General features: G+C 37.9%; 1 protein-coding gene across 1 annotated transcript in view; it reads left to right on the top strand.

The window, feature by feature from the left end:
* trpm3 (transient receptor potential cation channel, subfamily M, member 3) overlaps positions 1–14,694 on the top strand; it is a 542,866-nt gene that overhangs the window by 63,341 nt on the left and 464,831 nt on the right. Inside the window, exon 4 of the mRNA XM_061980556.1 lies at positions 6,457–6,924. Coding sequence (XP_061836540.1) covers positions 6,721–6,924 — 204 coding nt within the window. The 5' untranslated portion in view covers positions 6,457–6,720. The remainder of the gene's footprint in view (positions 1–6,456; positions 6,925–14,694) is intronic.

Genomic DNA, 14,694 nt, shown 5'->3' with positions numbered 1-14,694 from the left:
TGATAATTATGAAATAACCAAGTCATAATCATTCGATAAAAAGTCGAAATTATGAGATAAAAAGTGATAATTATGAGATAACAAAATCATAATTATTAGATAAAAAGTCAAAACTATGAAATAGTAAAACTTATGAGATAAGAAAGTCATAATCATGAGATAAAAAGTTGTAATTATGAGATAGAAAGTCAAAATTAAGAGATCAAAAGTAATAATTATGAGATCAAAAGTCTAAATTATGAGATCAAAAGTCAAAATTATGAGATCAAAAGTGATAATTATGAGATAATAAAGTCATAATTTGTAGATAATAAAATCAAAATTATTAAATAAAAAGTTGTAAACTTAAAATAAAAAGTCAAAATTAAGAGATCAAATGTAATAATTATAAGATAAAAAGTCAAAATTATGAGATAAAAAGTGATAATTATGAGATAACAAAGTCATAATTATGAGATAAAAAGTTGTAAATATGAGATAGAAAGTCAAAATCAAGAGATAAAAAAAAGAAATCATTATAAATAATAATGATAAATGGGTTGTACTTGTATAGCGCTTTTCTACCTTCAAGGTACTCAAAGCGCTTTGACACTACTTCCACATTTACCCATTCACACACACACTGATGGAGGGAGCTGCCATGCAAGGCGCTAACCAGCACCCATCAGGAGCAAGGGTGAAGTGTCTTGCTCAGGACACAACGGACATGACGAGGTTGGTACTAGGTGGGGATTGAACCAGGGACCCTCGGGTCGCGCACAGCCATTCTTCCACTGCGCCACGCCGTCCCTATTAGATAAGAAAGTTATAATCATGAGCTAAATGGTTGAGATTATGAGTTAAAATGTTAGAATTATGAGATAAAAGGTCATTTTTGAGCTATAAAGTTTAAATTATGAGACAAAAAGTAATAATTTTGAGATAAAGTCATTATTAGATAACAAGAGATAAAGTTGGAATTATGAGATAAAAAGTCATAATTATGACATAACAAAGTCACATTTATGAGATAAAAAGTAGAAATTATTTGGTACTAAGAGATAAAAAGTAGAAATTATGTGATAAAAGTAAAAATTATGAGATAAAGTCCTGCGATGAGGTGGCGACTTGTTGAGGGTGTACTCCGCCTTCCGCCCGAATGCAGCTGAGATAGGCTCCAGCACCCCTCGCGACCCCAAAAGGGACAAGCAGTAGAAAATGGATGGATGGATAAAGTCATAAAGTCAAATCACGAGATAAACAAATCGAAATCATGAGATTAAAAAGTTTGAATTATGAGCTAAAAGGTCAAAATTATGAGATAAAATGTTAGAATTATGAGATAAAATGTAATTTTTGAGCTAAAAAGTTGAAATTGTGACATACAAATTAATCATTATGAGATAAAAAATAATAATTCTGAGATAAAAAAGTAAAAATTATGAGACAAAGTATTAATTCTGAGATAAAAAAGTAAATATGAGATAAAAAGTGTTAATTATGAGATTAAAAAGTCATGATTATGAAAAAAAAGTCATACTTTTGAGCTAAAAAGTCGAAATGAAGAGATAAGAAAGTTGAAAAGGAAAATGTAAATATATAAATATAAATGTATTTTATTAGTGCTGTCCAAAAATGGCTACTGTTCATGTTTGAACCGATACGGTACCAATTCCCGGCAATATCTGGGAACCATTCCCGGTACCAACTTTCGTTACTTTTATGCGTATTAATAAATATTAATTGTCTGTTTTTGAATGTAACATTAAAAAGTTATCTGATTATGATGTCCAGTTTTATTATTACATTTGTTTCATTTGCAATGCAGTTGCACCTCCAAGACATTAGAGGGCAGTACTGTATAGGCTATCTATGGTATGTCATCTAACTCAGAAATAGCTTTTACCTTGAAGCTGAATGTTATGTTGCGCCCTACAAAGTGTTTATAATGTAAGTATTGTACTTATTACACACCAGCTGTTTGATGTAATGTTCATTCCAGTTGTAGTTTTCATTGCCAAATACTTGAAATCGCCATGTAAAACCGCTCATGCTAATAGTAGAATGTACATGGCAAATCCAAAGGAAATTAGCATCAAGTTAGCTATTTTTGTTCTTCTACCAAGCATAATTGCTTTGTTGGTGTTAAAAAATTATTTTAAGGGAGTTTGGTTAAGTCCGCTCTCAGTGCTACTTGACTGATTGTTCACGTGAGCCCTTGTTTAGTCTGCAACAAAGGTACCGAAATATGGCACTGTTTGATTTTACGTGAATCGATACCAGGTAGTACCGACGATCAAACACTTAAAAAATAAATACATAAAAAATGTTATTCAAAAATGTACCGCAATATTTTGACACAATGCAATTTTTTTTGTCAGAATGTCATACAGGAACATTTTTTCGAAATGTTTTACTTGAATGCTCTTTTTGTTCTACTTCCTGTTTCGGTTTGTCCTGCAGTGACTTAATCCCTGCTTCAGAGCGCTATTCTCCTCCCCTGTCCCTGACTTGCCACTTGCACGTCGCCTGCCATCTCTCCGTCTCGGGCTCACGCCGCCAGCAACCATTCGAGCATGTGACACAAACTAACAGTTTTAACTGTAAAAAGTACCATGAAGGTGTACTTTGAAGGTAACCATCTGCGATGAAGGTCAAAAGAAATTGTGCGATGAATCTGCGTTTATAAAGAATGAATGCAATGTTTTGTGATTAAACGCATTAGTTAACTCGTCAACTTTGACTACCCAATTTTTTTTAAGAAGAACCGTGCAGAAAGGAACATGAACATGCAAATAGTGAACAAGAAAAAAAATAATGTTTACCTTATTTTGCTCTATAAGCTCAAACAATCTCACACTTTGGAACTTTTTCTTTTTCTCGGTTCCGTTTCGATCAGTTATGGTGACGGATGTCTGCTTCACAATCCAACAGCTGTATTAGTCACATGTCTTTTTTTTAAAAAGTGGTACACACATTGAGTTATTGCTTCCGTATCATTTGACTCATCACTACATTGGTACCGCGACGTCTGATCTTACCAGCTATCATTAGCGTACAGCTACAGATGGACAAAACGTTGTCTTTCCAAGCTTGGAAGGGACGAAAGTGAGTGTGAAGGGCGGTGCTGTGATGAAGAAGTGCATGATATTGATTGAATTAAAGACATAAATCATCAAAAACCATGACGGAGTGTGTCGCCGACTTGGCTTGTCGCTGCTCGTCTGCATCGTAGCAGAGCAGCATGCATTTAGTACCAGGCAAAAATGTTGAGGTGTTCTCTAAACGGCAGACATTTATTCTTCCATGGGACTTTGGGTAAGCTGCTGATGGTGTGTTTGACGGAGAAGCAGCTGAAAGGAGTCCACTCTCCAAGGTCAATACTGTACATTTTATGCTAAAAACAGCCAAACATTTCAGTCCGCTTTGTGTTATAGTTGACAAAGTATATTATTATTAGTTATTAGTGTCAACGTTTCGGCTTTTTCTCATTATATTTTGTCCTTTTGTTCTTTTTTTCTTACATTTGTACTTTTATTTCCACAATATACTGCAGGCCAACAAAACTCGAGGCCACACTTTGGACAACCCTGTTGGATTAGATTCTTTTTTCATACTTTATTTCTTATCTAAAATCTTTTTTTTTTATACTTTTTTTTTAAGGCATGCCACATGTTAAAATTGTGTGTTTTTTGGGGGCCCAGCACCAATGAACTTGAATTCAATTAATTTATGTGAGTGTTGATTTAAGATACAAGTGTTTTGAGTTCAGAGCTCAGTCATAGACCTAAGAATAGGGTTGGGGGACCAAATTTGGTACTTTTTTTTTTAACACCGGCCGAATCTTGCCGCTCCTACTGGGCAGTGATTTACGTAAAATCCAAACTACCTCGAGGTAATGTTGCAATTTTCAATGCCAACAAAGAAATTGACTCAAAAATACGCTCCAACATCAGTAAAGTAAGGCTCCCCTTTTCCAGAAATGCACTAGCTTGATGCTAATATACATTGGCTTTGCTATTGACTTGCTACTGATTAGCATCTGCGATTTTACATGGCGATTTCAACACCTCGTTTCTTAATGAAAACTACATCCAAGATGCGCGTTACAATCAAACAGCTGATGCGTAAGGAGCACAACACTTACAGTATTAACACTTTTTAAGGCGCAACAGAAGACTAGATTCAGCAAAGACTGAACTGACTAGCCAGCACACCATAAACGATACACTACTGCGATCTAACGGAGGCTACGATCACACTGCAGGGTCGGATGTCCAATTCCGATTTTTTTTGTCAAATCCGATCTTTTTAGTGGCCGTTCACATTACAAAAAAAAATATTTTGGCGAACAATTATGACGCTTATCGCTTTTGGTGACATTCTCGTCGGATGAACACATTTTCACACAGCAACAGGTGTACAAGAGAGAGAGTGCGGCCCATTTCATGTTGTTCAGAACAGTTATTGCAGAGGGCCGCCATGTGGCCCCTGAGCTAAAACGAGTCCCCTGCCTTAGTGCTATACTTGCAAATGAGACTCAGAAATGTTATAATTAAACAAGATACCGAAAAGCAATTATCATAATTATATCATTTTATTTCATTATTGAAAACAATAATACTTATTACCACATATAAAATCACAAAAATTGCTACCGTTGATTACCAGGAACTGGTACCGTATCGGTTTAATTGTGAACGATAGCCATCCATACTTAAAACTTGCTTTTTGGTGGAAATTGTTTTGAAAAGTGAATCATTTGGGGGTGGATCAGCGTCCCCGAATCATGTAACGACACTAAGACAAAGTCTAAGTTAATTTTGTCCTCTGTTGTGTTTTTGAAACGGCACCCCTTTTTATCTCGGAATTTTCAACTTACTTGAAGTGTTTTGTCAAAGAGGATCATTTTTTTATGTGTACATTTTCAAAATTTGATTGTTCTCTTTTTGGCCAAAGTATAACAAAGTAAACAATCTGAAAGTTGTCTTTATTACTCGTCTGGCCCACTATCATGCTACTGATTAGGATTAGCGTTTTTTTTAATATGGCGATTTCAACACCTCCAAACTAGTTAAACGAAAACTACAACTAATGAGTGCGTAATGAGTACAATACTTACAGTATTAACACGTTTTAGGGTGCAACAGAAGACTAGTTTCGGCAACAACTTAACTGACTAACCAACACATATTGTTCACTATTATTGAGGACGCATCACAAATATATCTGATTTATTTCCTCCATGTGGCCCTTTAGCTAAAACGAGACCACGGACTTAGTGTCATACTTGCAAATGAGACTCGGAAATGTTATAATAAAACAAGATACCAAACTTTTTAGTTTATTATTCAGAAACAATTAATACTTATTTACACACACAAAATCAGGAAAATTGGCAACGTTGCGTATCAGTATTGATTTTATTGTGAACAATAGCCATCCATACTTAAAACTGTTGCTTTTTGGCGGAAATTGTTTTGAAAAGTGAACAATTTGGGGGTTGACCAGCATCCCTGAATGATGTAACGACTGAGACAAAGTCTAGGTTCATTGTGTCCTCTGTTGTGTTTTTGAAACCGCACCCCTTTTTACCTCAAAATTTTCAACAAACTTGAAATGTTTTGTCAAAGAGGATAATTTTTTGATGTGTACATTTTTTAAATGTAATTTTTTCTCTTTCTGGCCAAAGTAAAACAAAGAAAACAATCTGAAACTTGTCTTTATTCGTACATTATCACGCCATGATTTGCTACTGATTAGCATTAGCGTTTTTTACATGGCGATTTCAACACCTCAAAACTAGTTAATGAAAACTGCAACTAATAAGTGCGTCGTGAGTACAACACCGAAGTGTTAACATTTTGTGGGGCGCAACAGAAGATTAGTTTTGGCAAAGACTGAACTGACTCGCCAACACATATTGTTAACTATTACTGAGGATGCATTGCATTTATATCCGATTTATTTCCTCCATGTGGCCCCTGAGCTAAAACGAGACCCCTGCCTTAGTGTCATACTTGCAAATGAGACTCGGAAATGTTATAATAAAACAAGATACCAAACTTTTTATTTGATTATTTAGAAACAATTAATACTAAAATTGGTACTGTTGAGTACCGGTATCGGTTTAGTTGTGAACGATAGCCGCCCTTACTTAAAACTGTTGCTTTTTGGTGGAGATTGTGTTGAAATGTGAACAATTTAGGGGTGGACCACCGTCCTTGAATACTTTCAAGTCTTCTGCACTGGAGAGATGTTAGCTTTGCAGAAGAAGAGGAGCCGAATTTAGGTTCTTTGTTTCCAAGCCTTCTTTTATCTCCGCTCCACCTGTGTCGTTATCTGTCGCTCTTTGTCCGTCTTCACTTTCTCTTCAAAGCCGAGCTCCTAATTCCTGGAATCCTTTTCACCCCTCCTCCCCCGCCACACGAATCTTAGACCGTACACACTCAGACCTCCTCCTCCTTTCTTTGCCAGCCTCCCTCTCCCGTGAGGAGGCAAAACAAGGCTGAGTCCAAGCACATGCAACAGGGTGCACCTTCTGTGTCACCGCCTCTCCTCTCAGACCGGGGGCGACAGGGGACGGAGCAGCGCTCACGTCGCTCTCCTGACAAACGGGAAGGGGGACTTCTGTTGGGAGTGAGGAAGACGCACGCCGAGGAGTGAAGATGCCACCTGTGGCAGCAGTTTGACGCAGAAGACGCCACACTCGCACTCCGCTTCGCCACCTTTTAAGCACCGATGGCTTCCAAGAAGAAGTGGGCCGAGCGGCGGGAGCTGCGCCGGGAGCAGACCTGCTCCACGCGTGACGACGCCTCCGTGGCGTCCGGGGCGTCGGGGCCGGGGCGTCCCACCACCAGGGGGCGCTTCTCTGAGTCGTGGAAGAGGCTGAGCTCCAGAGGGGGGTCCACCAAGAGGGGGGCGCTGGGCTCTCAGCAGCCAGCGGTAAGACCATTTTGAGGACACGCAAGCCGTGTGTCCATCTTTTTTTTTAGTCAAGCAGTGTGGGATTACAGGAATTTACTAAACTTTTTGATTTAAAACAAAAAAAATCTCATTTTATCATAATCATATATTTATCTTGAGGAGAATAACTTTGATAGACATGATTGTTATAGGTTCATAGTTAACCTGTGATTAATCGCATATAAATACTAGGGGTGTCCAAAAAAAATATATATATATTTTCAGAATGATCGCGATACTTATTTGTTACAATTCTTAATCATCCATCCATTTTCTACCGCTTGTCCCTTTTGGGGTAGCGGGGGGTGCTGGAGCCTATCTCAGCTGCATCGGGTGGAAGGCAATTAAAAAAAAAAAAAAGTTTGTTTTTTTATTTTTTTTCTATCTGTCGTGTCCAGCCACTCAGACAAATCATATTGTTGTTGTAGATCAAGGGTGTCAAACTCTGGCCCGCGAGCCAAATTTGGCCCGCCGTGTACCGTATTTTTCGGACTATAAGTCGCAGTTTTTTTTCATAGTTTGGCCGGGCTCCAGTGCGACTTATATTTGTTTTTTTCCTTTTTTATTATGCATTTTTGGCAGGTGCGACTTATACTCCGAAAAATACGGTCATTTCATTTGGCCCTTGAGGCAATATCAAATTAACATTAGAGCTGTAACACCGCATTCACCGCTAATACTCATACTTGCCAACCCTCCCGATTTTCAGTGCCCCTCTCGAAAGTCTCCCGGGGCAACCATTTTCCCGAATTTCTCCCGATTTCCACTCGGACAACAATATTGGGGGCGTGCCTTAAAGGCACTGCCTTTAGCGTCCTCTACAACCCGTCATCACGTCTGCTTTTCCTCCATACAAACAGCGTGCCGGCCCCTGTCACATGACATATGCGACTTCTATACACACACAAGTGAATGCAAGCATACTTGGTCAACAGCCATACAGGTCACACTGAGGGTGGCCATATGAACAAGTTTAACACTGTTACAAATATGCGCCACACTGTGAACCCACACCAAAGAAGAATGACTGAAACACATTTCAGGAGAACATCCGCACCGTAACACAACATAAACACAACAGAACAAATACCCAGAATCCCTTGCAGCACTAACTCTTCCGGGAGGCTACAATACACCCCCACCCCCTTTAAACTGAGCAGTTTAAAGTCCTGAATGGTTGGTTTATTCATTGTTATTTTATTTTCAAATTCATTAGCCTGTGGAAAAAGTTAATGTTGATATTTACCTCAGAAGGCTGCAAATAGAAAAGAGGCATTCAATGTTTTATTTAAATTGTATTTAATATACCATTGATGTTTTTTCGTTTGTTTTTTGAAAGTTGGTTTTGCACTATTAAGTTATATAAGCGTTGCTTGTTCCATATTCAGTGTTAAAGCAAATCAGTGTAGCAAACAATAATTAACGTTTTATTCATGCACTTTCTCTTGCTACTTCAAGGCTTGAATGTTTGATTCATTCCTTATTGTTATTTTATTTTCAAATGTATTTTTAGTCTGTGGAAAACGTTCATTTTGATATTTACCTCAGAAGGCTGAAAATAGAAAAGAGGCATTCAATTTTTTATTTAAATTTGATTTGATATGCCATTGATATTTTTGAATTATTATTATTATTATTTGAAACTCGATTTGCATGTTATAAAGTTATATAAGCCTTGCTTGTCCAATATTCAATGCAAAACTTGTTTGGGTCCCTATTAATAGGTTAATTTGTTCAACCTTGGCCCGTGGCTTTGTTCAGTTTTAAATTTTGGCCCACTCTGTATTTGAGTTTGACACCCCTGTTGGAGATGATCTATATCTGCTGTACAGATTTACTTTAGAAAAGAGAACTGTTGGATACTTCTCTTGTTGCCTTATTTGATTGAATGTTTGGGTCGAATTTTATGAAACAAAACCTTCTTTTTAATGTAAAATAAAAATGTATCGGAGCTGTTTATCTATTTTATGAAGGAATGTATTTAATCATAGAACTGGCACCCAATGTTATTAAAAAGTATTGATTTTGAATCAAGAGTCGATTCAGAATCGAATTGTTACCCCCAAGAATCAAATCAAATCATGGGGTGTCCAGATATTCACAGTATGTTTCTGTAATCTTTAATAAGTGTACCGATACTAGATTATTTTTAGTTTGTTAAAATGATTCACAAAGGACTGGACTTTGTTTGCTGCATGCAAACCCAGCAGGCACAAGACATTGAAACAACGTTGAGAACTTGTTGAATTAGGTCCTGACGTTGAGCAACTAAAACATAACGTCGAAACAACATGCTTTTTGACGACGTTTATTCAATGTTGGGTTGTGACGTTGATTTTACCATTGAATTTTGGTCATTTCCCAACCCAATATTCTACAACACAAATACAACGTTGAAACAACATAATTTTGACGACGTTTGATCAATGTTGGGTTACAACGTTGATTTGACCTTTGAATTTTGGTAATTTCCCAACCCAATATTCTACAACAAAAATACAACGTTGAAACAACATCATTTTGACGACATTTAATCAATGTTGGGTTCTGACGTTGATTTGACCATTGAATTGTTGGTCATTTCCCAACCAACAACGTGGATCCAACGTTGCACATCAACTTTGTCTCAATTTACAAACACAACTATTTTGCAACGTTGTTTCAAAGTCAGTTTTATAGGACATGCACGTATAATCAATGTTGTATCAATGTCTTGTTCCTGCTGGGAATGTTTGTTTATGATGACAGGGTTTCCGCAGGTCTCAGCAAATCGGATTTCATGCTTTTTAATGCAACTTAAAACAATTGTAATGCCCATGGTTTACTGCAGATCCTAATTATAAATGGTCAAAAGCCTGCGGTTGCCTGTGTAGACAAAAAAATAACGTTGAATAATTGAAAAGTTGACATTACTGTGGCCGAATTAAGCACTAATGTAATCGTAATATATAATAACAACGCTATAGTAACCTTTTCAAACGCAATAAAACACATTTTTCATGACTGTGATATTTTGTACCATTGTAATTAGAAGGTGAATAACTTTAATGATCCTAAATAGGTAAACAAACATATACAAATAAATAGACACTCAATATCTGTTAGCAAAAATTGCACTTCAATAAATATTGAACATCTTCGAGTGGTTTGTTTTGTTGTCTCTTTTGTTGCTAAATGCAACTTTATGACGTTTTTTTAATGCCTCCGGGCATAATAGTTGGTGCTTTTTAATGACTTTTAATTGCTTTTTACCGACCTGTGGTCACCTTGTATGAAACGACTTGATTTTTTAAACAGCTCAGCATAAAATGGACACAAACGCTCTTTTACAGACACAACTTCTCACACAAACAAACATGCTGTCTCACACACGCTGTCACACCTGGGTGAAGTCTTGTCTGGGTTTCGTCTGGTGTCATGTTGTCTTGTCAATTCCTGTTTTATTGTCTTAAAATCCTGCATCTGTGTTCAGAGTCCTGTTCTGGTCGTGACACACGCTTACCACGTCTGACACAGGCTCACTTTAAAAAAAAAAAAAAAAAAAAAACGACAATTATTATTATTATTAATGCCTCCCTTTTGTCTTTAAAACAATGTTTGGCCCCTGTTTCCAACTTTGATAGAGGGTCCTTGAACGCACTACAGTTATGTGCAATGAGATGCAACGGTGAAATTACTACTAATTATGTGATTGATAATAACATTTATTATTACGCCAAATAGAACCTTTTTTTGAGTCGAAAACTTACAATTTTGAAACACGAAATTTGTACAAATCATGACAAGACACATGGAAATCACTAAAGACCATACACAGTAAGAGGCACAGATCGTCGGCCATTTTGTTTTTTTAGGTCCCATTTTTTGCTTTTTTTTTGTGTGTAATATTTTATTCAGTGACGTGTTTATTTTGTCACAGGCCAATTAAAAACAAACTGCATGCCGAAATTGTCTCTGTGCCGCACTTTGGACACCCCTGCTTTCGAGGTTTACTGAATTGAAGTCTCACGGGATTTGCAGAATATTTTTTAATCTCCCAGGACAACAACAGACATGTTTTGGGGTTTTTTTTCCGGACATTTGACTTCGTAAGGTTCCATTTTAAGGGGAACTGCACTTATTGAAATTTTGGAATCCTTTTTAAAAATATTTTTTAATGCATTCTAAATCATAAATAAACACTAGCAAAAGTCAGCTAACAATGGAGTCAATGAGGGTCCGTCCATTCCACCTATAAAGGGCTATAAAAAACATCCAAAACCCTCCATCAAGGTTCTATATCCACCCCATAAGTCATCGGCGGTCACTCGAACGAGTATGACGATCCTTCTGGTAGGGGTGTATCCCTTTATGGAGGATGCCTGTGCGTGACTTAGTTTAACGTGGGGAGACTGGTGCACAGACAGTCACCACACGATCCTTGACAGAATCAGGTCAGGGTCCAGTGGCATGGAGTCCAAGAAGACTTGGCACCCTTTTCTGCTGCAGCCTTCTTCCGCCATTGCAGCCGTTGTGGTAGTTCTTAAATCTGCCGTCTTCCGCCTGCTCCGCCGTTGAGGTCTTCACCGTATCCCTGGCTAGGGGGCAGTCAGGTACTAGGCCTTTGCCAAGGGCCACCTGGGGTAACAGTAGTAAAGGGGTTAGCCTCCTAGTGCCCCAAGACCCCATAGAGGAGCCTCCACTGTCGGATGCACTTTAACGTCATGCCCAGGACACTGTTAACCCCATAAGTATATATGTAGCATAGTAACATTCATAATAACATGTAATATTTACATATTTTGCTCAGTATTGCTAAGTGTTAAACAAGATATACAAACTACGAACATAATAAAACAATCACTTACTGTACAATGTCTGCTCTCACTGTGATGCCGACTGATGGGATGTTTATATCTTCCCGTTTAGATGAAGAATTAATCATAATCCTCCCACATTTAATTTTTTCCCCAAAAAAAGTCCCGCAAACAAGCGTCTAATCGTGTCTTTCTCGCCATCTTCCGGTCAAAGTTAGATGTCAAAGTTGACCAACTTCTCTTGTCCACAACCTTCTACTATCCAGGTGAGAGGCATGATTTATAATCTAGAATTCACCAACTCAAAGGCAATGCAGCAGCTCGATATGTCAATATAGCAGCATAAGCTAGTTAGCTCTCTGTGATCACGGAGTTTGTTTGTGTTAGCGCTTATTATAATTAAAATTGCTAATACTTGGTTAACATTCAGGTCACTAGTTGCAAGTGGAGTATTGTTGGAGGTTTTTAAATGCATTTTAGTAGGTTTTATGGGTGTAATAGATTACTACTATGAGCTGCCTTGTTAGCCACCTCGTACTTGCCATATTTTACGTCTTAGAATACATCAAAAAAAAGAAGAAAAAAACGTGTGTTCTTGTCTTACATGGGGATGGTAAATGATAATTCCCTCCAAAAATTGCAGTACCCCTTCGACTTGTCAGTGTTTATGTGATGGTGAAAGGAAGTTGTGATTCGCCCTTATAAAAGCGACCGCGAGGTTTGGTGGCGGTGTGATTCCCCGCTGGAAAACTGATTACTGAGTATGCCCTCAAAGTCAGTGTGGCAATGATGAAAGATGTGCTTCATTTTTGAAACCCTTCCTGGTGTTTTCATGAATGAAGGTCAGCGCTCGCTGCTGCCCGCCACTCACACGCTGCGTTTGGCCGTGACGGGTGTGTGGGTGTGTGTGTGTGTGTGTGTGGCCGAGATGCACACGATGTCTATTCACTCAGGTCACCTGCTGGCAAACGTGACCAAGGCCTCGTTAGTGTCAAATGAAAACTGAAATGAATATGTGTGACTGCACTGCAGGGTTTATGGATCTTATTCTTTTCCTGAAAAGAAACTTGAGCCTGTGGGAATTGTGTCGCCTGGTAATAAAACACAGTTTACTGTTGTGTGTGTGCAATGGAGACGTCCAAGCACTATGATACATTAAGCTGGAAAACGCGGAACGATTGAAATCAGGGGTCTTAAACTCTATTAAGGTATTCACTTTTAACCTGTTTGGAGGTGGATCCTGATAACGTGGACTCGCCGTGTGTTCATTTTGACCAGAGGAAGAAGAAAGTTGTCGGACACTCTTTTCAGTATTCACTCAGTTACAGTCGTGGTCAAAAGTTTACATACACTAGTAAAGAACATAATGTAATGGCTGTCTTGAGTTTCCAATACTTTCTACAACTCTTATTTTTTTGTGATAGAGTGATTGGAGCACATACTTGTTGGTCATAAAAACATTCATTAAGTTTGGTTCTTTTATGAATGTAATATGGGTCTACTGAAAATGTGACCAAATCTGCTGGGTCAAAAGTATACATACAGCAATGTTAATATTTGGTTACATGTCCCTTGGCAAGTTTCACTGCAATAAGGCGCTTTTGGTAGCCATCCACATGCTTCTGGTTGAATTTTTTGACCACTCCTCTTGACAAAATTGATGCAGTTCAGCTAAATTTGTTGGTTTTCTGATATGGACTTGTTTCTTCAGCATTGTCCACACATTTAAGTCAGGACTTTGGGAAGGCCATTCTAAAACCTTAATACTAGCCTAATTTAGCCGTTCCATTACCACTTTTGACGTGTGTTTGGGGTCATTGTAATGTTGGAACACACAACTGCATCCAAGACCCAACCACCGGGCTTATGATTTTAGGTTGTCCTGAAGAATTTGGAGGTAATTCTCCTTTTTCATTGTCCCATTTACTCTCTGTAAAGCACCAGTTCCATTGGCAGCAAAACAGGCCCAGAGCATAATACTACCACCACCATGCTTGACGGTAGGAATGGCGTTCCTGGGATTAAAGGCCTCACCTTTTCTTTTCCAAACATATTGCTGGATATTGTGGCCAAACAGCTAAATTTTTGTTTCATCTGACCACAGAACTTTCCTCCAGAAGGTCTTGTCTTTGCCCATGTGATGTCAGACAAACAAACAAAAATGTTGCTAAAAGTGGTAGAGGAATGGCTAAATCAGGCTAGTATTAAGGTTTTCGAATGGACTTCCCAAAGTCCTGACTTAAATGTGTGTACAATGCTGAAAAACAAGTCCATGTCAGAAAACCAACAAATTTAGCTGAACTGCACCAATTTTGTCAAGAGGAGTGGTCAAAAATTCAAGAAGAAGTTTGCCAGAAGCTTGTGGATGGCTACCAAAAGCGCCTTATTGCAGTGAAACTTGCCAAGGGACATGTAACCAAATATTAACATTGCTGTATGTATACTTTTGACCCAGCAGATTTGGTCACATTTTCAGTAGACCCATAATAAATTCATAAAAGAACCAAACTTCATGAATGTTTTTTGTGACAACAAGTATGTGCTCCAATCACTCTATCACAAAAAATAAAAGTTGTAGAAATTATTAAGACAGCCATGAGATTATGTTCTTTACAAGTGTATGTAAACTTTCGACCACGACTGTATATTTATTTGCATCAACACAAAGTCATACTGCACAGAGACTTGCTAGTAATGGGTGTTAGGCTCTTTGTGGAGAGCCGGCTCTTTCGGCTCGGCTCAGAGCCAAAAGAGCTCTTTCGGCTCACAAGTGGCTCAGAATTTTTTGTTACTTAATTTATGACCAAATGACGTGTAAAATTATTAACTTATGTAAAATGCATAAAATATAACCCCTGTATAGTATTTATATGGCTTTATTGATAAACTTAACATGTACATTTGAAATGAAAAAGACCCATTTTGAGATGTGAATAAACACAAAATTTACTGA

Source organism: Nerophis lumbriciformis, linkage group LG20, assembly GCF_033978685.3.
Source record: "Nerophis lumbriciformis linkage group LG20, RoL_Nlum_v2.1, whole genome shotgun sequence".
NCBI classification, from domain to species: domain Eukaryota; kingdom Metazoa; phylum Chordata; class Actinopteri; order Syngnathiformes; family Syngnathidae; genus Nerophis; species Nerophis lumbriciformis.
The sequence above is the reverse complement of the archived record's forward strand: the minus strand, read 5'-3'. Positions and strand labels throughout refer to the sequence as shown.